This window comes from Epinephelus lanceolatus, chromosome 18, assembly GCF_041903045.1.
Source record: "Epinephelus lanceolatus isolate andai-2023 chromosome 18, ASM4190304v1, whole genome shotgun sequence".
In the NCBI taxonomy this organism is placed as follows: Eukaryota; Metazoa; Chordata; class Actinopteri; order Perciformes; family Serranidae; genus Epinephelus; species Epinephelus lanceolatus.
In genome coordinates this window covers 31,328,540-31,355,715 of record NC_135751.1, presented here as the reverse complement: position 1 = coordinate 31,355,715, position 27,176 = coordinate 31,328,540, and the positions used below count along the sequence as shown (strand labels likewise).

The following is a 27,176-nucleotide window of genomic DNA, read 5'->3' as shown; positions in this document are numbered from 1 at the left end:
ACTTTATTAATCGCCCTGAGGGGAAATTCAATGTTTTCACTCTTGCTTGTCAATTACACACAGGTCCGAAAGACACACACATGCACAAACAGGACCTATACATGCACAAAGTGGAGAGATATCAGAGTGAGGGGGCTGCCCTTGGTCAGGCGCCCTGAGCGGTTGGGGGGTTCGGTGTCTTGCTCAAGGGCACCTCGGCAGTGCCCAGGAGGTGAACTGTTCGATAGCATAACGTCATGACGTCAGTTGGTGGTATACAGGGGTGGATAATCACAAACAAATGAATAAAATGAGTATTTGATCATAAAGTCTATTATTCTTGTCTCAACAGGCAGCATGCAACATATTTCGGCACGCCCACTCGTGGCTGCTGCTGCATGTTTATTTTGCAGATTGCGCTTGTTTCGCTGTAACATTGGAGCTGACCAGGCGGTGCCTGTAGCTAACTGACGCAACTCCGCCCGAGCAAGTCACCCTGGGAAGCATATCTAACGCACCTGTATTACCGTAGTTTGGCACGCGCATTTACGCTCGGTGCTGAGACCAAATCCGCGCTCGCGCACGAAATCCATTTACACTCGGGTAGTAGAGAGGGCCCTGATCGAGTCACTTTGCTCCGTCAATCAAACAATCCGTTCGGTTAAAGCTCCGGACAAACGTTAATCCGTGCTGAGAGCGTCGGTGGTCCCTCGGTGAAACACAGTGACAGAGCAGGAGCGGTTTGGAGAGGAAGAATGGCGGATTCGAGCAGCACTGCAGCAGCGGTCGGGGCCGCAGGCTCCAACTGCGCTTCTGCTGCCGGGGCGCCTCTCCCGGTTGCGCAGGATGGAGCGCCCGCAGCTGTGGGAGCCAAGCCCGCGTGCGAGTCCGTGAAGGGCCAGATGTTTGATGTTGGCCCCCGCTACACGAACCTGTCTTACATCGGGGAGGGGGCGTACGGAATGGTTTGGTGAGTTGTGCTTGTCGTCTCTGTCGGGCCACCGTAGTGTCTAAATCAAAAGTGCTAGCTAACATAAGCTGTTTGTTAGCAAATTCCGTTAGCCAGCTAACCATAGCTGCTGTATTCAACAAGCATTGCCCAGTAAATGTGACTGCGGTGTTGATGTGTGTGTTTAAAACTGCTGCCCAATATTCAGACATTGTTAAACCTGAAGGTAGCTCATGTTGTGGTTAGCAGGTTAGCTGACTGGCTACAGGCGTGGCTATGAGCTTTACAGGAAACAAGATTGAGAGTGATTGCGCAGGACGTAGTCTGCTATCCGACGAGAAATCTTTTGCAGACTGCATTTGACCGCAAATGTGAGCTAGTTATCGCTACATCCATGTCATACGTCCTGCAACAGTCTCACAACCACCTTGATCTCTGCTTAAATTCTGATTGTTAGCCTGCAGCAAAGCTGCTGCAGAGGATACGAGTGGGATTTATCAGTTTAAGCAAGGCCTTTCCTCGTATTATCGCTGTGTGAGATCTACAGCCCTGTGTGGACATGTTAAGCAACCCTGTTGCACTTGACATCAATGCCAAGTCATCGCAATCGAGGGTGAACTGTGAACAGAATCAGATGTGACAGCACTGCGTGTCAGTGCAAAGTGGACGGTAGCATGAGAGCTGGGCCCACACAGACATTTCAACAAGACACGCCGTGTGGATCACTGTCATCTCCAAACAGAAGTGTGTCAGCACTGTGTTATTTTGTCACTGTCATCACGGGGCATGTGATTCCACTTTTGCAGCATTTGGTGTTTGTAAACATTGGCAACACCCTCTGGTTTGTACAGTGAAAGAAAACCAATTATAGTTTAACCTTATGATTTACACTAACTTCAAAACTGCGTGTTGATTATTATCCAAGTGTAGAGATGTGATTTTAACCAACATACAGTGCTGTTTGTTCATGTCACAGTATTCCAGCCATGGCAGACAGCACACAGGCATGTGAATTTACTCAGTTTATGCAGTGTGTTGTGCAATAAGAAAAAAAAACGCCTTTACTAACAGGGAAGATGTGATGTAACCGTTGTTCCTGTTGAGGCTGAGTGTCTCTGTAAAAACCGAGCTTGGATGATTTTTTTCCCCCCATGCAAAGGGACAGTGAATTCAAGGGTCCCAGAAATGCACCATTCACGGCTGCTCTCAGCCTCCATCTACTCCACACCTACACCACACTGACACTGCACCTACACTCAGGCATACACCTACAGTACTTCACAACAAATCACAGCAAAAAGATGTGTGCATCTTGGCAGTGGAGACAGTCTGCAACGCCCTTTTGGAGCTTAGTATTAGCCCATTTTCTGATAACGTCATTGTGCGTGAATTGTACAGTCAGTGTGTAATATGAGACCTGTTTTGTGCTTCTTCTTTCCCCATCCACCCTACCCAGCTCTGCTATGGACAACGTGACAAGCCAGCGTGTAGCCATCAAGAAAATCAGCCCATTTGAGCACCAGACGTACTGCCAGCGCACACTGAGGGAAATCAAGATCCTGCTGCGTTTCCACCATGAGAATATCATCGGCATCAACGACATTCTCAGGGCACGGCACATTGACAACATGAGGGATGTGTATCCTTTAATGCTTTACAGGAGGGGCCATGCATCTGTCACTTACTCCCCAAATTAAGATTGAATCAAACCTGAAAGTTGAAAGCATTATTTTTATTTATGTAGTGCTGCACTTACTATAAGTGTAACACTCAGAAGGTGTTAATTAAAACATCCAGTCATTTTGCCTTCAACAACCTGCAACACAACAGTGTACAGTGACTTCTGAGGAGCAACAGCTCTGCTTTTTCATTTCAAGTGTGTGGGAGATTTCTGTCGTGAGTACACCTGACTTAGAAATGATCAAGGCAGTGTGTCAGCGTGGTGAGGTTACAGCAAACAAATAAACAAGGAAATATTAATCTAGCTTCCAGTCCTCATACTCAAGCCTTACTGTAGAGCCCCAAGATTGGTTTGAGCAGGAGTTCAGTGGAACAGTTAATAAGGAGCAAAACTGAGACAGTTGTGGCTTTTGTGGCTGGACAAGCTACTGTTTCGGCTATATATGAAATATAAACGGTAACAAAATTGTTTTGAGGTGCTGGGTGTAACTGATAATTACTTTAAATTACAGTTTGTACATTGATTTTTTTATTCATTTGTCCAGTAGCATTGTCTAATAGATGCTGGAACCAAAGTGATTGCAAAATACATTAAAAGTCATTTAGATGATTTTACCATTAAGAAATACAATAAGCACTGTTGTCCAGGCACAAATTAAATTAAAGGAGCAGTGTGTAGGATTTAGTGACATCTAGTGGTGAGGATTGCAGGTTGCAAGCAGCTGAAACGTCTCCCGTGTAAAGCCTGAACTCCTGGTAAGGATTCCTTTAGTGTTCGCCATTCATGATTGTTTTACCGGGCGCCGAATTATCGGTAGAGGTCTCTTAGTCTCCAAAACAAACAAAAACAAGTAATTTAAACCAGTAAAATTTGTTTGTTTGGTTGCTAACTACAGAGGCCAATGCAAAGATGCAAATGGCCCTATCTAGAACCAGTATTTAGTTTGTCTCTTCTGGGCTGCTGTAGAAACAAGGGCGTGTAACATGGTGGACTCTGTGGACAAGGCCCTGCTCCCTATATAGACATAAACAGCTCATTCTAAGGTAACAAACACAACAATTCTTATTTTCAGGTGATTACACACAAAAAGAAAATATACTTATTATATTATTTTTAATTTCTACCAATATATCCCCCTAAATCCTACACACTGGAGCTTTAACTCTCCAAACATTTAGTCTCAGCTTTACCCAGTCAAGCTGTTAATTTAACACAATCTAAAACTGATCAGTTGAGTGTTTTGACAAGTTTCAACGTGTCTGCTGTTAGCATTTACATGCATTTTTCAGGTCAGTTCTTGCAGACTTTCTGAATGACAGTAGTGATTTGCAGAGCAGTTAGCAGTGGACTGTGGCCCTGCTGGTCAGTGAGTTGCTGCTACTCCATCAGTTTTTCTGTGAAAAGCTGCTTTGTCCACTTAAAACAGTGGAAAAGAAAATGCATGATGTCCATGTATTATTTAGGCCTGGTTTTCTTGCTTGTAGGGCTGCCACTAACGATTATTTTCATTGTCGACTAATCTGTCGATTATTTCTTCGATTAGTCGACTAATCATTTCATCGAAAAATGTGTTAAAATGTTGAAAAATGTCGGCCTGTCTCACCCAAACCCCAAAATTACGTCATCTAATGTTTTGTTTCATACTCACGCCAAAGGGTTTTAGTTCACTGTCACGGGAGAGTGTGTAAAGCTGCCAATATCTGAACGTAAGAAGCTGCAGTAAGAGTATTTTGGGGTACTTTCATAGTACTTTTCTATGAAAAATGACTCAAACTGATTAGTCGACTACTAAAATAGTCACCGATTATTTTAATAGTCGATTAGTCATCAATTAGTCGAATAATTGTGGCAGCCCTACTTGCTTGATCTCTTTAGTTGCTCCACTTTTTGTATTGGGTTGTTGACTGAATCCTGATCAAGGGATGGCACCAACTCCGAAAAGCTCCAAATAAGCTCTGGTTCTTGAGCTGGTTCTATTCAGGATTCTTTGAACCTTGGTGCTATCTAGTGAACCAGCCTGCCCTCGTTTCTACCAGATTTGAGTTGAACCATTGAAATCATCGCAGGGCGTTCTGCAACTGAAGTAAACAGTTGTAGCAAGATGGTGGTTCACACTGATTACCTGCACGGTTTTGTTCTGTTTTTACAGATTCTTGTTTTTATCCGAAAAACAAGCATGAACCCACTAATGAGCCCAATGCATGCTCTTTTTTTCTCTATTGTTTCCTTCTCCATCCTCTCTTTCCAACCTGTAGAATATGACATGGCATGCAAGTGGCTCTGTGAGGCTGTATTTGGGTACAGTGACGCTAAGATATTACAATTCTCTGGGAATCATGAATGTTGGTACCAAGGTTTGTACCAGTCCATGCAATAGCTGTTTAAATATTTAAGTCAGGATCAAAGTGGTGGACCAACTGACTGTCATTGCTATTGCCATTCCCACAGCTATGCTACTAGCTCAGCTAAAGAAACGTACGCTCTAATAGTATTGCAAAAGCCTGCAGAAGGATATTTCTCACTGGTCGTGTAGCCGTTTTAGACCCTCTGTACAAGTTGAGTTAAGTTTAAGTTTATTCACTTTATTAATCCCCCTGAGGGGAAATTCAATGTTTTCACTCTTGCTTGTCAATTACACACAGGTCTGAAAGACACACACATGCACAAACAGGACCTATACATGCACAAAGTGGAGAGATCTCAGAGTGAGGGGGCTGCCCTTTGGTCAGGTGCCCCGAGTGGTTGGGGGGTTCGGTGCCTTGCTCAAGGGCACCTCGGCAGTGCCCAGGAGGTGAACTGGCATCTCTCCAGCCACCAGTCCATGCTCCATATTTTGGTCCGGACGGGGACTCGAACAGGCGACCCTCCGGTTCCCAACCCAAATCCCTATGGGCTGAGCTACTGCCGCCCCAACTAGGGCACTTTTGACTGTCTGTATCAGATGTGTTAATGATTGGATAACTCTCAAATGATTCGCTACATACTTTAGCTGCTAGTTGTTGTGTCATAGTTGTTTAATGTTAAGATTTGAGGAACAAAATTATTGCACCACAGTTATTGCGCCTAATTGACCAAGCTGACCAAGTCTCAGTTTTCCCTACAAGACTCTAGAAAACATGACAGAGAAGTCATTGCACCCTGAAGCTGAAGGTCGAACCACATGAAATTTGAAAAGGGCAAATGTAATATCAAATACAGTCCAGCAGCTCCCGCTTTGATTTTATTCATAAACTTCTGTTGCTGAATAATTTACAACACATTAGAAATCACTCTCAGAGTCGTCCTTATGTTTCTCCTGGTGTCAGCGGATGCTTTCTGCCCTGCCGTTGTCCTCCTTGACCTGTCCATCCTTCCAGCTACATCGTGCAGACTCTGATGGAGACGGACCTGTACAAGCTGCTGAAGAGCCAGAGGCTGAGCAACGACCACGTGTGCTACTTCCTCTACCAGATCCTGCGAGGCCTCAAGTACATTCACTCAGCCAACGTGTTGCACCGTGACCTCAAGCCCTCCAACCTGCTCATCAACACCACCTGCGACCTCAAGGTCAGCACACACACATAAATCATCATCACTGGTATTAACTAGAGTACTGTATCTACTTTTAATTTTTCTCAGGCAGCAGAAAAAAGACATTTAGATTTTTTTAATGTTATTTTAGGTTATGGTGGGGTTTGCACATAAACCTACAGGAAAACTACACATGCATGTTTTTGCTTTCATATGGAGTTATGTGGAAATCCTGCATTTATCTGTGGTAAACTTAGTATAGATGTTAAACATTCTCTGTGATACAAAAATAGTAGCTGGTACACTTTTGGGGACAGAAGTTAAAATGAGGATATTCTCCCACACTCAGATGGTGCATTCAAGCCAAATGATTATTTTCAGTTATCTAAAAAAATGTCCTACACAAGAATCCAATGTCTATTTAAACATTGGTACCACTTGCAAGTTACAGCGTTCACCAAGATTGAGGAAGCATCCTAGGAATGTTGGATATGGGTGATGAATTGACCTGAGCCCTTTCTTGCTTGTCTTGGCTGTTCACTGTGCAGTAAATGGTTCACTTTAAAAATGTAAGCACTGAATCAACTTTGATACTTGCAGATACTCAATATTAACTTACTCACAGTTGGATTGTGATGCTGTTAAAAAAACGCTTGAGGCGTTTCCCTTTCCTGATTCTGCTTTGTTCTCAAATGGGTATGTTTGTTATTTTTGCAGCTAAGTAGCCCAACGTGAGGTGGAATAAGTGAAATACTTCTGGAGTGTATTAATTAGGATCAAAACAGTTTTTTTTTTAAAGAATATTTTTTTTAAGAATATTTATTGTCCAGTTAGGTGTTAGTACCTTAGAATAATAGACCAAAGGCGTCTTTCCCTAACACAATACAGCTGCAGGATGGTTTCAGGTTTATACTTGTATTTTGAGTTTCTATCAGTACATTTTTACCTGCTTTAATGGTCAAAGCACACTTTATTTTCCTCAGGCCATCTGTGCTGGAACACCTGTATTTACCCTCTGTCTGAACAGTCATTTTAGTACCTGTCTGTGTAAGCCCCCCTCCCGAAAAAGCCCACTCCGCTCTGATTGCTCAGCGTTTCCGGATCTTGCGCATCTCACCGTCACAGCAGCTGGGGAATGACCGTAATGAAAAATAGTGGCACTCTACCATGAAAAATCACCAATAAAAACCTCTAAACACAACCAAACATGCTCCAGCAGGAATCTGAAATCAGGGAGAAATTAACAACATCAGCAACCAAGATTACCTGACGTTAGCGTGTGGCTACATGCAGCCGTGTACTTGCAGCTGGAGAGTGTGTGTGTGTGTGTGTGTGTGTGTGTGTGTGTGTGTGTGTGTGTGTACAGCTGCACTTTCTCCCATGACAAATGACCAATAAAACCTTTTTAGTACAAGCGGACTTGTTCCAGCAGGAATATGATCTGAAATTCGAGAGAAATTAACAACATTAGCAACCAAGATGACCTGTTTCCTTGACGCTATAGCAGGTAGCTTCATGTAGCAGTGTCATGATCTGATGTCACCTTGTCTCAAAGGTAGAAAAAAATGTTGGAAACAGAGTATTCAGAGCGACCTGAAACTTTAGGGTTTTGCTCACAGGGATTATTTGAAATTTAAGCCACATTTATTAATAATAATAATAATTTACAGCCACTGCTTTTTATGTTTGTGAAGATGTATCTACAGACTGTTACGCTAAATGGTAGTGCTCTAGGCCCAATCAAATCATTGGTTGCTAAAATGCATTCCGGAAAATAGGAAACCGCAACTTAAAATCAAAGTGCACAGCAAACAAGTTGAAAGAAAGCTTGTCTTAAGCATCGCAGATTAATGATGATTCATTTCCTTCACTCTGTTTCCGCAATGATTCGCTAGTGGTGGTCTTTTTACCAGAACCTAAAACAAGCCACTATAAACACATTGATATGAGCCATCAGGGTTCTCTTCGCTCTTTGCCAGGTTGTACAGCTTCAGAGTACACTTGTGAACTCTTAGCAGCACAGCCATCAATCCCTGGATTAGTTGATCATGTGGGAGGAGTGGAGAACAAAGGCAGCACATGTTGCAGCTACTTACTGATACATTCCTCTACAGGATAGATGTTTGTTACATCTGTGACTCTGTATCACTGATGTTACATAGAAGGGTACATCGCAGATTTGCAACCATTTTTGTATCATAACAGTGTGGGTAGTATGTCTAAATGAAGTGTTGTAAATTTTCCTCCATCTCACCAGTGCCTAGATATCCCCTCCCCACCAGATGAAACATTTTGCACCACTCGTGCCACCACCACAGACTCAAAGAGTATAGAAGTGGATCAAAAGACTGACCCACCTCTATCTCTCTCTCAAACTCAGACCAAACTCCGATCAAACAGGCCACCATTTCAAATGGATGCATTTCCATTACATCACCTACCAGCGGGAGCTTTTATTGGTCTGGTGCGGCGCTGTGCATTCTGGTCATTGTAGGTTTTCTACCTCTTGGGCAAAAGCAAATGCCACAGTCCTTTTCCCTCTGTTTTCTCTGTCTTTTTCTCTCTCATATAGCACCAATTTCAAAAGTATTCGCCTCTGTCTACTGTATAGAAAGCCTCATTTTTATTAAAAGATCATCTTTCCAGCAGCAAAATATTTCTTTATTGTGTTTATTCATAATGTAGTACTAAAGTAGATTCAAAATAATTGATCCACTCAGCTAACAAAGGCAAATAAATAGGAAACCGATATTATGATTCCTCCCCTCTAGTGGAATACTGCCTGCCCCACATTTCCTGCAATCTGTTTTTTAATTACACACAAACATAATGTAGAAGTTCAGGCCTTAAGATTAGAAAGTAAAGTAGGAGCAATAAAGCTTCAGAGAGGCATAACAATGGGAACTGGTAGAGCTGTATCTGAAGTGGATTCTCCAGTTGAAGGAAAATCTTAGCTCAGCTTTACCTACTCTCATATTCTTAATGCGTGTGGGGCTTGACTGATATAAATATATTGTTTCTGACGTCTGACTTTTTGTGTCATCTTCAGATCTGTGACTTTGGCCTGGCACGTATAGCCGATCCCGAGCACGACCACACAGGTTTCTTGACTGAGTACGTGGCTACACGTTGGTACAGGGCTCCAGAAATCATGCTCAACTCAAAGGTAAGTATGTGTGTGTTTGTGTGAGTAACTGATGTGGATTCTGTATTGGACTGGATGATTTGTTAGGCTCCGATCAGACAGAGTACTTTTTGCAGCTACAGAGCTGCAACCTTAAAACCTGCATGAAAAATGGACAGGCGACGGTCACTTGGGGACTGGACAGAGAGAAATGGAGATCCATTCTGCCTCGTCTGGATGATGGTTGGTTCAAGGCTTATATTAGAGTGAGTAGGTGACAGTTTGACAATCTGCTGTCAATCGTTGGGTCCAATTATGGTTGGTAAAATGTTAGAAATTAGCTGAAGCTACAGTTTGCCCTGATTTGTCTTGCAGCTTGCCTCAGGCGATGATAAAAGTGAGCTAACGTTAGTTTAACATAGACCATGTACGCTGCCACTTGTTGTCATCGCCACTACTCTCAATCCTTCTGATTGGACATTGGGGGGAAAAAAGGCCGATGACATAGAGCTCTTTTTTGTTCTGAGTTGAATTTTTTCTACTGGAGCCATTCAGGGTGCTCCTGCAAAACACGTGAGGCACCAAAAATGGAAAAATACGAGGTGTTCAGCAGTGCAAAAGCAGTGAGCAAAATGCTTCACTCTCATTTAAAACCATCACAAAAAGCCGCCCAGGCTGCTAAAAAGCTCTTTGTCTGATCAGGGCCTTGGTTTGTTTACTGTATGTACAATATGTTCGTTTGTGTCTCAGGGCTACTCCAAGTCCATTGACATCTGGTCAGTGGGCTGCATCCTGGCTGAGATGTTGTCCAACAGGCCCATCTTTCCTGGGAAACACTACTTGGACCAGCTCAACCACATACTGGGTGAGTTTTCACTCATTTCTACAAGATGTTAACACTATGAAGCAGGGCTGCAGGAATAAAATAGACAATAAGTTAAACAGATTTTAATGCGCGTTCAGCTCTTTACTCAGACTTTCACAGTACCTGTGCTTCTGCCACATCGTCTTTCCTATATCCAAAATATTGCCAGACAGCAATTATTTTTTAGGCACCAGTTCCTCTCTGGCATTTACAGTTTTTAGTTCAATGGTGTTAATTATGTCTTTAGTTTCTGATAATGACTTTAGTTGTTCTTTTATCTCAGACATGTGTTAGGATGTTACATACCTTGACATGTTTTGGCAGAAACTTACGCCTTCCTCAGAAATGTCACTTGGTGGTGGTTGTGACGCGTCTTTATCAGCTGCCAAAAGTGGTCATGCCTCCCTTATATCAGCTGATTTGACAGATCAGCTGATAAAGACGCGTCACAACCACCACCAAGTGACACTTCTGAGGAAGGCGTAAGTTTCCGCCAAAACATGTCAAGGTATATAACATCCTAACACATGTCTGAGATAAAAGAACAACTAGTCATTATTTACAGTTTTTGTCTGTGCTCACAATACATTGTGCTGCCCTACTGTGAAGTCACTTACAGCACTTCATCAGTCATTTTTATTTGCAGGATGATCAGTCACATTTGCATTCACTCTGATTTTCTCGTGTTTTTCCTTGGTCTTTGTTTGCTCAGTTATTCTTAAGATAATTAACCAATTCAAACAGCTTGTGCTAGTGATGTGGAGGTAAGGGTTTTTTAAAACCTGCACCATCCCAGCCTATTGTGACCAGCTAACTTATGCATTAAACCCCCAAACCTGACCCAAAAACCAGAGCTGAAAGTTTCTGGTAAATGACCATCGCTAGTAACACCTTACTCGCTGTTGGCTATATTCTGTGGCGTAAGGTAAGGTAAAACTTTAATGTCCTTGAGGGGTAATTTGAGATACAGACAGTAATCATGAGTACAACAAAAGAGACAGTCTTACAATCCGTAAGACACAGGATCCAGTCACTGTTAGAGGTGAATCATGGATATTAAATCAACAACCTAATACATGGCTGGCAAGTTATCAAGACAAAATACAGAGAAAAACAAAAACAATAATAAATGAATTCTAATGAGGAGAGAGGGAAAGAGACAAACAAACAGTCAAAAATTGTGAGGAGTTAAAAGGCAGCATTCGCTAGTAAGCTTTATAGGGGTCCCAAATCCTTGAGAACAGGTCAGTTTTACCCTTAAGTGACTATCTGATCTTCTCTAAGCTCAAAGACATCAATAGGTCTCTAACCCAGTGTCTTAATGGGGGAGTGTCAGGGGATTTCCAGTTTAGTAAAATAACCCTTCTTGCGGTATGTGTTGCTGGGGCTACTGCCCCATGCTGGGATTTAGACAGTGGTGAGCTCACTGGTAAAACTCCAAATAGAGCAATACATGGAGAGGGTTGGATATTTGTGTTATGTTTATCAGAGTGACATTTTAATATCTATTCCCACAGTTTAGCCACTGAGGGGCAGGCCCAAAATGTATGATATGAGGATGCAGATTCAAACTTGCATCTAATGCAGGTTGGGTCAAAATTAGTTGCAGTCAGACTCTCCCCTCCCATATCTGTACTCCAGGCTCCCCTCACTCCCAATATCGAAGGGGTCTGAAGTGCAATAAGATTACTATAAATATTTGAAGTCGCACTTCTCGAAAGTTCCGTCATTTGAACAGTTGAACAGTAGGCGGAGGTTTAGTTTTGTTTTTTTTTTAATGGGTTTTTGGTTAGACATCTGAAATAAGGTCTGTGGTGAACACAAGCTTTAGAGACTTTAACGTTTTCTTCTATGACATAAAATAACGTCAGTAAATTCCCCAGTTGTGAATTCTGAAGCCTTTACGTGTCTAAAAAAGGCAGTTGCTAACAGGTGTTTTAATGAGTCTACAGAAAATCATCGCATCAAACACAGCTTTACGTGTGGTGGCAACGTTAAGTCGTGCGACCGTAGTGCAGATTGTTTAAAGCCTAGCGTTAGCTTTTTACTTCTAGCTATTGCATCTACACTTCAATAATCCTGGTGGTGTTCATTTGTAAAGATTATCTTGCTGAATAAAATGTTTAAGTATCAAACATTTGTTTGCCACAGAACTTATTTTCTGCTACAAACCCTAACAAGAGAACCAGGGCGACGGTAACTTCCGTGTCGACCAACAAAAATCCTTGCATCCCTGTGTAAAACAACCACATGAAGGCTCCATACTCCAAACCAGGATGGCAAACTTAATTACTTCTTTCAACCATAACAAAAGCAGCGCATACCATATCCACTCCTTTGTTCTGACCTTTCACAACAAAAGGCCTAGTCTTGTACACTTTGTCTGCCAGAGGGAACTTCAAATTCACTAAAAAATATAAAATAGCTTACAGTTGCTTCGACTATACAACAGCTTACCTCACACAGTCTGCTAGACGTTTCTTTGGGTCAATACGATCCCGGTAGTTGTCGCTGCTTGCGAATCTGTTCGCATTAGAACCTTTTATTGAATGAGTGTCACAACTGTTGTATAGCAGCTGTCGGTTTGCGTAGTTTTGATATTCTCCTGAGAACGAGACCCGGTACTCAGTGAGATTACATGTTTAAATAAATGTTAGATAAAATAAAATGTTTGTCATTTATTAGTCACACCCCCAGTGAGCAAAGGCCCCAACAGCCACACCCTGTTCCTGACATAGGCTATCAGTTGAGTAGCCATATTGACACATATTCCCTCGCTCTCCTCTGTGTGCAGGCATCCTTGGCTCTCCATCTCCAGATGATCTGAACTGCATTATCAACATGAAGGCGAGGAACTACCTGCAGTCTCTGCCTCATAAAAACAGGATCCCCTGGGAAACTCTCTACAAGGCAGACTCCAAAGGTATGGCAGTGCTACGTGTTACTCATTTGTAAATTTAGAATGTCAGGGAAGAAAATAAGATGTTTAAATTTAGAATAACAACCTACATACTAATCTGGGAAGTAGGAGGAGAAGCTGCTCTGTATGGCCCGTAATTGGCAGCAGATGCCGCTGTGTGGTCACACTAACAAACATACTGGTGACTGTTCATTGGGGGGGTTTTTTTTCAGTGACCAGTCAATAGAACCATTGTACAAGTTATGGTCTCCTGTAGCTGACACTAAACAGTCATATTCTGCCTCCTATAGACCTGAAGAACATTTATATAACAGGCTTTTAATGTGTAATTATCCTTTTGTCAGATCATCTGTACAAAGCTGTTGTGTGGACTTTCTCTGTTTAAATTCACAATAAGCATGAAGGAGCCAGTAAAGTTTGGTGCTTCAAACTAGAACACTGAATGAAGGGATAATAAATATCACGTTACAGAATTGTCATAACATTAATATTTATCAACTAACTTTGATTTGTATATTAAAATGTGTGTTTTTCTTTTAAGATCCAGCTATACAGTGATGGAAAAATAAGTAAAAAATTATATAAATATTTTTTCTTTTATATATCTTTAGTAGTTTTAGTATCACTGACAGTGAAATGAAATGAATACCGCTGTAAGGAAAAGAAACTGCACAGCTTGGTTGATTGAACTAACTGGAGCTCTTGATGAATCTGACGCAGCTCTGGACCTGCTGGGCCGCATGTTGACCTTTAACCCCATGAAGCGCATCAGCGTTGAGGAGGCCCTGGCTCATCCTTACCTGGAGCAGTACTACGATCCCACAGATGAGGTATTTATGAATTATTTTACTTTTCTGAAGCCTAAAGATTCAAGTTTTAAGATAAGTGCCTTCTCAGTCTATCAATATTAAAACTAGGGATGCACCAATTGTGAAATTTGGGGCCGATACTGATGTTTAGGGTAACAATCTGGCCAATTGCTAGTGGGTTGTTTTTTGTTTTTTGTTATTTATTCCCCCTTTTTTGCCAGGGAAGCAAAGAAATTGAACTGTTTTTAACGTCACTCAGCCCTTCATTACACTACCTTTTGAATCAGCACAAATTAAACCACACACATTCATGAAAAAACCTTTAAAATAATGTTCTTCCACATTAGAACAAGTAGGCCTATTTATTTTAAATACCTGCTTTAAAAGCCTATTTACTAGATGTAATTTATGTTAAGTCCCTCTCAGATATCTATCTTATATTGCTGTGCATCAACTTATTACTCCTTTAAACAACTGTATAGAGAATAGGATCGTGACTAGAGTAGTAGAGATCAGCGCAAAGCATTGTGAGACTTTAAGACACGGTAGTTACGGTAGAGATCAAGTACTACTCAGTTAAGTTTATATTTTATCCAGTTTGAAAACACAGTGAAATGTTAAACGTTTACTGCATTATCAGAGGCCATAACTGTTCTCTGCCCGACCTGTAAATCATCAACCTGAACCTGAACTGTAAACCTGCAAACCGGAGCTGAAAGTTTCTGGCCATGACCATTTATAATATCAATCTACTTGCTGTTGGTTATATTGTATGTCATTTCTAGAAAATATCACAATAGTAAATGTTAATTTTTTTTTTTATTTAAATGTAAAAACTAAAGAAGATGGCAAGTACTCAGCCATCTTTTAAGTGACTAAGTCTTAAGTATGATCTCTAGCGCACAGCTGACCAGTACAGTGCTTTGTTTACTTGACATTACAGAAGTGCAGTCTGGACATTATGACCAGAGAGAGATTTAAATATGTCAGATTTTAATTGATTTTTCTGCTCAAAAGGTGAATAACATAAAGCCCGAGTGCAGCAGCGCCAATGATAAAGCTACTTGTTTGCTAAAGCTTACCCAAACCGCCTGACCGCATCACTAGTTGTTACAGATTGGGACTGTTTATTTCCTTTTAACATGGCACAGTAGCGCTTCTTTGCATCCTTGTACAGCTTAAATAGAATGATCAACTTCTCTTGTAGGGAATGTTGCACTTGCTCTTTGACTGATCTACTCTTGTTTTTGTTTTTTTTGTCTCTATTGAGGAGGCACATCTTTAAGTATGGATGCTACTATCCAGAATGCAATGTGCCATGATGTCATTGCCTTTTCTCTATTTATTCAAGTTTCTCGTCAAAAGCTAAATTTTACAAAAATACGTTTGAATCCATCATAAGAACGTTAAATTTCCCTTCCCCGAACACTTATTTTCACTAAATAGAGCCTGAACGCATCATAATGTAACTCAGTGGGGCCTTCATTAGCTGTTAGCAGTTGCTTAAGATAACTAGGTCTCCTGCTGATGTCAACATGGACTTGGTGTTCACAGTCTAGCTTTATCAGGGAAAGAATAAGGTGTGTCTCCTGAGGTGCTGTCAGTGAGTTTATTGCGTTCTTTTCTCCCGACAGCGTCCCAAGGAAGGTCTCTGTTTGTCCCAAACATGTTTTATATTGTCCCCGGGATGATGGGATGCTGTTAGTTTTGAGCCTTGTTTTTTTTTTTTACTACGCAAAATTGATGTGACACAACAGAAAAACATCAGCCGCTGCCATCGGTTGATGTCATCATATTTGCTGATAGGATGATTGCAGTCAACAAGGTGAATATCAGTGCATCCCTAAAATTTAAAACTGCACTGCTCTCTCCAGAGGAATTTGCACAAACATAACGACAACATGAAAAAAAGGTTTGTTTTGAGTTTTTCACAAATGTTGGGGGCAGAAGGGCTCATTCATTCAAACATGTTCTTTAACCATGAGCCAAGACTTAATTGTTTTCCTGCTTTGTGCTGGGAAGCCTCTTAGCTGTGTTTGGAATGCAGAAGGTATTACGTTCGCTCCGTGGTTCAGCTCGAGAGGTTAAAGAATGTAATCGCATCTCAGCTTACGTTAGCATTAACTGAATCCTAGTACTGGACTGTAGAAGTTAAAGTGGTGGATTTCTTCACTGGTTTTTCCAGTTTTTAAACGTAGCTGTTAAAACACTTTACAGCAAACTTTGTGAAAATTACAGCTTCCATTGAACTGCATTTAACCTCTAACACTCCACCCCCAACATCCAGGCCTACCATAAACTTGCAGAGCCAGGGGATCTTTAGGGGCAGAAAGCAGGTCAACAGTATATGCCACATAAAAATGGTATTCGTCATGTGAAAGCTGGGAACCTGAAGATAAATTTGAGATGCAGCTCAGCACTGTGTTGAGTTTTTCAAGTCATAGATGTGTGTTTTGGTTAGGTGTCTATCCAGATTTTCCACCACTTAAGAATGGATAAAAAATTGTCAAAAATCCTCCAAAATACCACTTTAAGACAACAAAACCTTATATAACACCTCAGAAAAATCCATGCTGTGATATAGTTTGAGAAACTGAAGCCATTCAGAGATATCTGTAAAAACTCTTTTTTTTTTCTGTGATTGGATAGCAAGCAATTATGTTCTTGAAACTGCTGCGAAACCCTCTTATTGTCACTATAAGCATGAAAGCCAAGCATCCTTTGAATGCCCGAGGTTTCCAGTTTATGGTTGTAAAGTTTCACGAGGCTGTGATTATTCTAGAGGTCACAGTAGTTCATTCCATACCGTGATGTCTGTCTCAAAGAAATGGTCTCATTACAATGAAATGACTACTGTGTGGAAAAACATCACCATACATGAATAAAATTGGGCTTATTAAATCCATAAGAGTCTAAACTTTCCAATACCCCATTTATGCAATTCCAAGACTGTTTGGGAACCCAGGTATTCAGAAATATTTAAATACAATAGGCGGAAATAACACACTTATGCTGCATGAAAAAAAGTTGCTTGGTTTTTGCCCAAAACTGCATGGTTATGTCCGAAAAGGGAGACCTGTAGGTACCATTTTCATTCAGATATTTTTATTTTTTGAAGTAGATTTTAAGGAAATGGCTCTCCAGCTTTAGTTGAATCTTTATAATGTGTGTGTTTGTGTGTGTAGCCGGTAGCAGAGGAGCCCTTCACCTTCTCCATGGAACTGGATGACCTTCCCAAGGAGAAGCTGAAGGAACTGATCTTTGAGGAAACGGCTCGTTTCCAGGAAACCTACCAGGGCTCCTGAGACACACAGGTATGTGAAGAAGGCCAGTTACCACACACACACAGTCACAGCAACACAACATTCTGCTGGTATAGGTCGCAAAATGAATACATGAAATATATTTTAGAAGATATTCCTAGTGTGAGTGTCAACCTCACATCATCAGACTGAACAACAGTGGCTAAAGCACATTAAGTTTCCATCTTTATGTCCTAAGTATTTGTCCATCACACGCCTACCTGATACCTTGGGGTCAGGCTAAGTTCCTCGCCTCTCCTTGTGCTCCCCCTGATGATGCAGCTACATACCATGCTAGTTTTCCTGGTTTAAATTCTTAGTTTATCTGAATAATAAGAGACTAAATTATGTCTTTTGTGCCATTGTTTGTCCCATTCATGCGTTATAAACTATTTTGGGGTGATGATTGGTGTCGTATATAAGCACCTCTTGCAGTGACGGAAACACACAGGTGAGGTTGAAAAGAAATTGATGCAAATCAGCAACATGTTCTGGTAAAGAGAACGGCAACATCAGTCAAAAGTGGACCACCCTACTTTGTTTCACCCCATGTTGTTTTTATACTTTATGAGCTCTGAATAGAATTTGCTGTGATGTGAGACCACTAGATGTCAGTGGAGCAAATGCCATTCATGCATTCATTCAGACACACCAGACCTCAACTGTCCCTGTCACACAGTTGAAAGATTATGCTAGCTGTGCATACATGGCACCTAGAGTCAGCAGAAACATGAAACTACCTTTTCTGTTAGTTATATTAACTTAAATTTACATTAAGGAAAATAAAGGTTGCACAGTAGGTTCATCAGAAATGTTGGAATGGTTAAAAGTCTCAGGCTTTTTGTTATGAAGACAAAATTCTACAGAGCAGTAGCTCAGTCCATAGGGACTTTGGTTGGGAACCGGAGGGTCTCTGTTCAAGTCCCCGTCCGGACAAAAATATGGAGCGTGGACTGGTAGCTGGAGAGGTGCCAGTTCACCTCCTGGGCACTGCCGAGGTGCCCCTGAGCAAGGCACCGAACCCCCCAACTGCTCGGAGCGCCTGTCATGGGCAGCCCACTCTGAGATCTCTCCACTTAGTGTATGTATAGGTCCAGTTTGTGCATGTGTGTGTCTTTCAGACCTGTGTGTAATTGACAACAGAGTGTAAAATTGAATTTCCCCTCGGGCATTAATAAAGTATATAAAATTAAAAATTAAATCCGCAGTTACAGAGTGACATTGTCCAGTGAACAGTCCTAATGTCCTACTGCTATCAGCATGCATAATTTTCAGCGTCAGTGTTTCATGTCTCGTGAGAGAATTGATCTGAAAAGTGGACTCTGGAAATGTTTAAGTGTTAAGGAATTGCTATATATATCTATAAATTCAGGCTCTGTCACTAACTGTCATTCCAGTTAGTGTTTGTCAGCAGGATGTCGGAGGCATGTGAATGCATTTCAATGTCAATAAATGTACAAATTATTATTTTTTGGACATGAAACAAATTGAGATTGACATTTTATTTCAAATACTAAGGTAATGTTTGCAGGGTCATCTCTAAAATATCAACTTGGAATTAAAATAAAAATTTAGGGCAACTTGGAGACTTAAATTTGACTATTATTCCTGTCAGCTGTGATAACATTTCACTCTTTAATAAGAATACAATCCAAAGCAGGAAGCCCAAAAACAACCGATCTGTAAAGAGACGTTATGTCGGTTGGATCCATTCTGGTGTTTATTTAATCATGTTGATCATCATCATCTCACTCACAACCTTACAACTATTTATTTCCAAGTTTAAGCAAAGATGACCATTTAATTTAGTACCCAAGTTAACTATATATTGTTCATGATAGATTTAGCAGAGATACCTGTTGGTACAGATGTCTTTGGCTGTAGTTTTCTGTAGGTCTTCAATGCATTATGTCACTGTAGTAAACATTTTGGGTGTGTTCTGTTACGTTATGGTGAGCAGGTGAGTCATAGGGTTGCAACAGTATGAGATTTCTTTTTTCAGTATTGTAGATAAGCAAATGTACACGGTGCGATAACTGCATATAATCAGCTTTTATATCAGGGTATACCTTGAAACCAGTATATTGCTGCAACCTTACTTACAACCTTATTTGGTCCAGTATTGAGCGAAGGTGCTGCAGCCAGCAGGGATGAAACAGGCTGCAGTGTAAACACTAGTGGCATGTTTGCACTGTCAGTGTACATCCTCTTAAAGTGTTTGTTTTTGCTACTGACAGGCTCAGATTGTTATTAGTGTCTGACAACATTATGGAAAGGATCGGTACTGAGAAAGACCTTTCTGTTAAAGAGTAAGATCTGTTTTGTTTCACCAGAAACAGCCCCAGAGAGGCATGTGCCAAATCAACCAGGCTCCACTTAAAAAAAAAAACTAATTTTGGTGTGTATAGAGCCAGCATATTTTCACATCTAACCCTATGCATCTAACAGGGTGTATTAAGGGTTTATTTCAACCAAGTTAATTAAGTTGGTGATTGTTGGAGCAGTGAAAAGACAAAACAAGATGGTTTTTGTGAGTTTTATTTTGTTTCTGTCGACTTTGAATAAAGTGTTTTACGATGATTAAATTGCTGTTCATTAAAATGGAGTCTAGTTGGTTTGGAGATGGCGATTTGAGGGCTGTTTTTAATTAAACAAAAAGTATCTTACTCTTGAACAAAAATGTCTGTCTCTGGAGTGATCCTTTCCATAATGTTTTAAGACACTTAAAATAACAATCTTAGCCTGTCAGTAGCAAAAACAAACACTTAAAGTGGACGTATGTTTATGGTGCAAACATGCCCCAAGTGGTTACATGTGGCCTGTTTTGCTGCTTATTTCTGGACGAATTACTAAAATATAATAAAACATAGGAAAATAGGTCCAGGTTGTAAATAACTGGACTTACCATTTAATATTCATTAATTCAAAGTGGATCTAAATGCATTTCGTTTCCTTTCCTTTCCTTTTTCAGCCCTAAAGTGACAAAGCCACCCAGAGGCTTGGAACAAGAAGACCCCAAAATGACATGCTAAAACAAAAAGAAAAATGCATCTTCAAGAAACCAACAAAAAGAGAAAACAAGAAATGAACATTTAACTGCTTATCTTTCCATTTCTACTGCAAGAGAGCTAAGTCTAACTTTGATTTCTGTGGTTGGGTGGGGTGGTAGGGTCTGTTGTACTCATACTGTTTCAGTTTTGTCCATGTTGGACTCTCCCTCCTCTCACCTCACATTTTGTTCTCCCGTTAAAATCCTGTCTCATCCTGTCCCATCCAGAGTAACTCACTATCCCCCCTCCTGTCCCGATCAAACCCCCGGTTCCTCCTCTCCTGCACCTGTCGCTGATCTGTCTGTCTGAGCTCTCCTCTCTCTGTCGCTCCCTCTCATATAAACTACTGTATTAACCAACACCATAACTCTCTTGTCTTGCTCCATGTAAATTACAACCTGAAAAAAATCGAGGGCTAAAAGAACGGGGATGCTAATCGGGTGTATGTATATACAAAAGTATAAAAGCTTTTTTTTTTTTTTTTTTTTTTTTTTCCCCTTTTTCTTTAAGTGTGCTCGTCGCAGTTTTTGTTTGTACACCGTTGTTTGAATGTTTTCGGATCAATTCAGAGTCGTATCTGTTTATATTTGCAGTTTTTTTATTTTGAACACTTGAATTTTGAGCATTCAGTGTTTTTACTGGCATGTTGGCAGGTTTAAAGTTCTCTTTGTCGTTGCTCTTTCTTTTGTTTTGTTTTTGTTTTCCGAAAAACAAACAAAACTGTGTATGATGTTCATATGAATGCATGCATTCCTGAAATTAACCAAAGTGGCAGAGAGATGCAGGAAACTTGGCTGGGAAGCAACTAAGGAATATCTATCGGAGTTTAATAATACACTTCTTGACCTATAACTCATAAAAGGGCAGACAAACTGAACTCCCCCTTCATTTGTGGAAAGCTGGTTATATTCATGAGGTGCGACATGATTGGAACAAACAGAAAGCAACATAATTCCTATTCAGATAACAGTGATACCTACGCCCCATTTTCCAGAACATTCATATTACTCTGTGCCACATCAAAACATTTTTTTTTCACCTGACTTAATGTAAGTTTTGTGCAAGACTTTTTTTCCCCCAAATTGCATGAAACAGAGAGCAAGCAGTGCCAGAATACTGATGTGAGACACTGGTATAACATCACTGTATCATCTACATTTGGCTTCACAACACCCTTTTCTGTAAAACACAACATCAAATAGCAGATCCAGTGTCAGCATCACATTCCTGTATAGAATTACATTCTCCTCTTGATCCTAAATGTCACTGGATCCTCTGTATCTAAGGCCAAGTCTGATAACACATACAGTATTCTGGAAAATGGGGCCTGATTGACATCCCATCCCACCGTGCTGTTTTTGCACTGTGTTTCTATTTGCTGCCGCTTGACCCAGGACGATAGAGCTGCAATGATTAGTCGTTTAATCAATTAGTAGATCAAAAAATGTCAAACATTTGCTGGTTTCAGCTTCTGAAATGTGAGAATTTGCTGCTTTTCTTTGTCATCTGTGATCGTAAATGAAGAGTCTTTGGTTCAGGGCTGTTGGTTGGACAAAAGAAGCAAATTGAAAATGTTACTTTGGGTTTTGGGAAAGTGTGTTGAGCATTTTTTGACATTTTATAGACTAAACGATTAATCATGAAAATAATTGTTAACAACAATCGTGAACAGTCGTTAGTTGCAGCATTATAAAACAACAGTATGGAGTCAAACATGTGCGCAGGCTGGCGAAGACCCAGATCTAAACAAATTTACGTATTCAAAGTGGCCAGTTTATTTTTTAAAAAAAGCACTTTCCAACATCCCTTTTTACAGATAATGATCTTTCCGGCTCATTGATGTGAGTGTTGAATGTAAATGTCCTGAATATCTGGAGTCGTGTCGCTGCAGCTCGCAAAACTGTGGAGTTTTACAAGAACAGCACCTCTTTTACGACTACTGAGAAAACCATAGGTGTCGCTGATGAATGCCGCGTTCACGTCATATGGGATGGACGGCAGAGCTGAAAAGAAACAACTTGCAAGCGTCATCGAGACGGTTGTATGATTAGAGTTGATTGCGCTGACTATAGAACACCATATCCTTTTAAAATTTTGATTTAATCACAAGGAACGACGGCTTTTGGCCAATGTGAGGCATTCATATTTGTTCAGCTTTCGGGCACTCCTATATTAGTAAGTGACAAGTCGTAAGTATCACAGCTTTCAGAAAAGTTGTTGCTACAACTTGGAAGTAAAAGATGTAAGACGTAAACAATATGTCAAAGACAGAAACTTTGTAATTTTGATAAAAGTTCAACACCATTTCTTCCCTTCCGATTTCTGAGCATGTAAATTTGCTAGATTATTGATAGATAATGTTGTATTTGATCAGACCATAGACTTATTTACTCGCTGATGCAGCATGTTAGGCAGTATTGGAGGCATTTCTAAAACTATCAATTTGGTATCATTATTGTAACAACTCTAGTGATAACTTCAATATGACGTGAATGCAGCATAATCGGCAACATAATAGTCAAACCCAGGAATGTCAGAGTGCTGTACAGTTATTCTGGCTCAGTGCACAGCCAAGCAGCTACCATCACTCCATGGTTGTACAGTGTATATATTCCCTCCCTACCCATTTTACTTCTCCTTCGCCTGTGTGCTTTCCGCTTAACATACTGGATGTTTACTCTTCAATGTGGGTGATTCAAGGCTGCATTGTTCCTCAGATGGCTTCTCATGTTTCTTTGCATGTGTATTACGTCTGTGTTTATCGTCCTCCTCTCTTTGTTCTGGATGTGACTGTACTAACTGCTCAGCTCAGTCTGCACTAATCTCTGCCTGTTGCACTGGGACCAGTAGAGAAGCCTCCTCCCTCCTCCCCACAAACAAAAAAATGGACCAACACATGCACTGGATCCTCGTTATCTCTCTCAGGGCAGGCCTGTGATGTGATGTGATGTGATGTCACTGGCCTCGCCCTCTCACAGCAAAAATCATTGATTTGTCTTTACGGGCATCAAAGGCTGTTTTCTCAGAAGCCATAGCCAGCACTCTGGGATCGGTGTGAGGCTTTTTGGTGCATGTGGTGATACTCATCCTTTTGTTCAACTTCCCGACTCTCACCACGCTTTACTCAAAGGGCTGCCTCCCCCTTCTTCCTCCTCCTCCTCCTCCTCCTCCTCCTCCTCCTCCTCCTCCTAGTCCTCCCTCCCCTGTCTGCTTCTCCACAGTGGGATTGGTAACTCATATCACTGACTTTGCTGCCACTGTCCTCCTCCAGAAAATAATTACCCCCATCTCATTGGGATCACACATCATGGATGGTCATACATGCAGGAAACTTGCATAACTCAATCAGCACGCCTGCACTTTGTCTTTCCAGCCGCTCTCTCTCCCCCTGCGAGGTTGTTTTCGTCTTGTATCCTCCCTTTTCAGCTTTAAGTTTCGCCTGCGTTGTGTGTGTTAAAGCTCATGGATCGTCTGCAGTAATTTATGCGTGTGTACAAGTGTTTGTGTATCTGCTCATCAGTAAAGCCAAGACTCTTTTTGTCCTGTGTGTTTCGGGCCCTCTCCCTGCAGTTACCTGTGCTTTCACATCTGTAAGATTTTCTTTGTTTTGTATGTATTTCATATGTATATTTGGTCACCAGTCAACCAGGCCCTGCTCGCTCGTTTTTCTTTCTGTCCAACCGACCTGCCACCAGACCAAACATCTCACTGGGTAACCATGGGAACGAACCAAGAGGACCACATTTTTTTGCAATCCTCCTGACGCACTCACACACGCACTTCTTTCTGAGGAGTGTACCTGTGTGTTTGTGAAAAGTTGCACTTAAACACACCATATACATTCACACAGTATCGATGAGTCTAAAGGCCTGTCCGTCACGAGGCCTGTTTCCAGATATTGTTGTTTTTAAATGGCTGTTCTTATTATTGCTATTGTTATATTGGTGAGTTGTTGTATTTCTTTCTTTCTTTTTTCTTTTGTTGTTTTTTTTTACATGAAAGGGAGTTAAAGTTGTATCATTTTTTTAAATAATTAGGATGTTTTTATTTGTATTTTTTTCTTCTTCCTTATTTCTCTTATGGGCGTGATTATTATTGGCAGTGTTTTCAATCTTTCTGAAACCTTTTTTTCTTTGATTTTCCCCTCCAGGATCTTATAAGGAATTATTTTAAAAGAAGATATAAGTAGATTGTCAAAGAGATATGAGTTATTGAGGGTTATAGTCTGTATATTCTATGGGTATTATGAATTAAACGATTAACAAAGAAACAGAATTATATACATATAATAAAATAAAATTTCCTGATACTGTTACACATGTTTGTGGATGTTTTTTTTTTTTCTTCTTGTGGTCTTTTTTTCTTTCTGTGACAGACTTTGACTGTGGCTTAGATAAAAAATAATAGACTAAAGATAGACATAAAGCATGTGCATGACGTCATGCAAATGAGACAAAAAAGAGAAAAAAGAAATGCAGATGATTAGAGGGATGCAAGCTGACCACATATCAACCAAAAAATGAAACAAAACACCCAAAATGACTAGAAACAACAACAGTGACACAAAATGACTCAAAACAGGGACAAAGCAACAGACAAAATGACTAGGAACAATGAAAAAGTGCCACAAAATGACCACAACATGACTCAACAGCAACAGATTGACACAAAATAACCACGAAATGACTTGAAACAATGACAAAGTAGCACAAAATGACCACAAAGTAATGCAAAACAATCACAAAGAGACGCAGATCGACCATAAAATGACCAAATATGATGCAAAACAACCACAAAGTGAAACAGTAAAGCAAAAACAGTTATAACATATTTACTTATTCCCCCAATGTGCTCCCTCTCTATGAAACTGAACCCTAGTCTTGCCCCCAATTTGAAAGTTTCTAAACCCACAGATTTAACAGTTGCAACACTTATTGGGGGAAAATAAACCACAAGAGTGTAACAACAGAAAAACAAGAAACAAGTTCTCAGCACAGTGCAAACATGTAGCTGCAGACGCTCATCAGTCAGGTTAGTTTTACAAATGAGAATGAATGATGAGATCCTCACTGCCACCAGATGTCACTGATTGTTACCTCGGAAATGCTTTTCAGCAGTTGTCACTGATTGTTAACCATGAAATCATGGCTCTTAGCTCACAGACTTAAATCTCAGAGCAAAAGTAGGGCGAGGCGGGTTTATTTATATAGCACATTTCAGCAACAGGGCAATTCAAAGTGTTTTTACTTACAAAGTGCAAAGATACACATTATAAAAGGACATTTAAAAACAGTCATTGATAAGCCAAGAAAATAGAAAATGAAAAGCTAAAACAGAATAAGACAGGTATAAATACAAGAATAAAAGTTACAGTGCAGTGTATGAAAGAAAGAAATATTCGATTTAATAAAAGGTAGAGGCAAACAGAAAAGTCTTCAGCCTTGATTTTAAAAATACAGGGTTGCGGCAGACCTGCAGTTCTGTGTGAGATTGCTGCAGATATGTAGCACATAAAAACTAAATGCTGCTTCTCCATAATTAGTTTTGACTATGAGGACACAAAGCAGACTTGTCCAAGACAACAGTCCATAATGCAGCAAAAGATCAGAAATGTGTTTTGGCTCTATACCAGTCATTGCATTGTAAACCAGCAGTTGTATTTTTTAATCAGTGCTCTGACAGACAGGATGTCGTAGTTAAGACCCCAAAACTGGAGTGTTGTGAACCACTTCCCTGGTCTTAGTGATGATTCAAGCAGCGTTCTGAAGCAGCTGCAGCTCAGGGTGACCTGTAAAAACACCTTTATAGCAGTAAAGTATGAATCAGTGGATAGATTTTTTCAAATCCTGCTGACCCCTCTTCCTAACTGGACATGATGCGAACAAGTGAACATCAGATTGTTTCAGTTTTTCCCGGTAAAGTTGTCCTAACTCACTCCGTGCAAATGACCTGAGTAACTTGTCACTTTCTGGAAAACCTGCTCATACTAGCTCTATTTTTGCAAAGCTTCATGTACCATCAACCTATTTTCAGTTGTTTCTTAGGCTCAGTCAGGGCTCAATAGGCTGTTGTCATTTCTCATAATTTATCTTGACATATTTATGGAAAGTCAGAGCTGATAGTTGGCTGACTTTGTAATAGTCTAACGTGGCTATTGAAATTCAGGTCTAAGTCCATGACTACGCCTAGACTTCTGGCTTGGCCCGTGTTTTTTAAACCAAGTCTGGCCTCACACTGCAGACCAGTCTAAACTATTTTTTTCAAACCGGTTTCAGAAGTGAACTTCAAGCCTGAGAGTCGTGGGAATGAACATAACTTTGTGGCATCTCATCATGAAAGCCAACTTGCTCTCCCAGCTGTGCAGCTTTCCCACCTTCCCATATAACATGTCTGAGCACGGCTACCCTGTTCGACCCTGACATTCCCAGAGTCCTAGGCCATGATTTGAATGACTTCAGCACTGTCTCCTTGTGGGCTGAAAATCTACCTGAAAACAAGGCCAACATGATTTAGGCCAACAGGACAGAATTTACTTATATTTTGTATGTAAAGGGAGACACATTCAAAAGTGAGAAAAAGCTGGAAGCCACATTGCACTGCTGTGAATAGATTTCTCTCTTCTGGTGAAACATTTCAGAGCGAGCTCCATTGTTTGTCACAGTCCAGCTTTGCTATTGACCCTGAACAATACACCACTGCTGACTTTGTACTGTATGTATAGCGAGCATGCATGCCTGTAGACATGGAGTTGTTTTCATATTTCTATCTGTGTGGGTCAGAGTTGAGTTTACATATCTGAGAACGCCACATCCCTTTTGTCAAATACACACAGGCTACAAGAAACCGGCCGCCCTCCCACTGAGGCCTTTTGTCTTTCTCTGTTATCAGCTACAAACATGTCTGTGCTCAAGATCAAATGAGACTGGGACTAAATCTGGAAATGACAATAGATGCCAACAACTGCTCATTTGTCATATAATATTGTTT

The 27,176-nt window shown here is 40.7% G+C and overlaps 1 protein-coding gene across 1 annotated transcript; it reads left to right on the top strand.

Moving 5' to 3' along the window:
* The first annotated feature begins 533 nt into the window (after window positions 1-533).
* mapk3 (mitogen-activated protein kinase 3) lies at window positions 534-21,073 on the top strand. The gene is made up of 9 exons (XM_033644619.2): window positions 534-949; window positions 2,385-2,567; window positions 5,966-6,155; window positions 9,169-9,285; window positions 9,994-10,108; window positions 12,903-13,031; window positions 13,749-13,858; window positions 17,023-17,151; window positions 20,111-21,073. Exons 1-8 carry the CDS (start codon window positions 735-737, stop codon window positions 17,140-17,142), a joined length of 1,179 nt encoding a protein of 392 aa, XP_033500510.1. The 5' UTR covers window positions 534-734; the 3' UTR covers window positions 17,143-17,151; window positions 20,111-21,073.
* The last annotated feature ends 6,103 nt before the right edge of the window (window positions 21,074-27,176 follow it).

Coding starts and splice junctions, on each gene's coding strand:
- mapk3 (XM_033644619.2), top strand. CDS start 735: ATGGCGGATTCGAGCAGCACTGCAGCAGCGGTCGGGGCCGCAGGCTCC. Junction 950..2,384: donor GGGGCGTACGGAATGGTTTG/GTGAGTTGTGCT, acceptor CACCCTACCCAG/CTCTGCTATGGACAACGTGA. Junction 6,156..9,168: donor ACACCACCTGCGACCTCAAG/GTCAGCACACAC, acceptor TGTCATCTTCAG/ATCTGTGACTTTGGCCTGGC.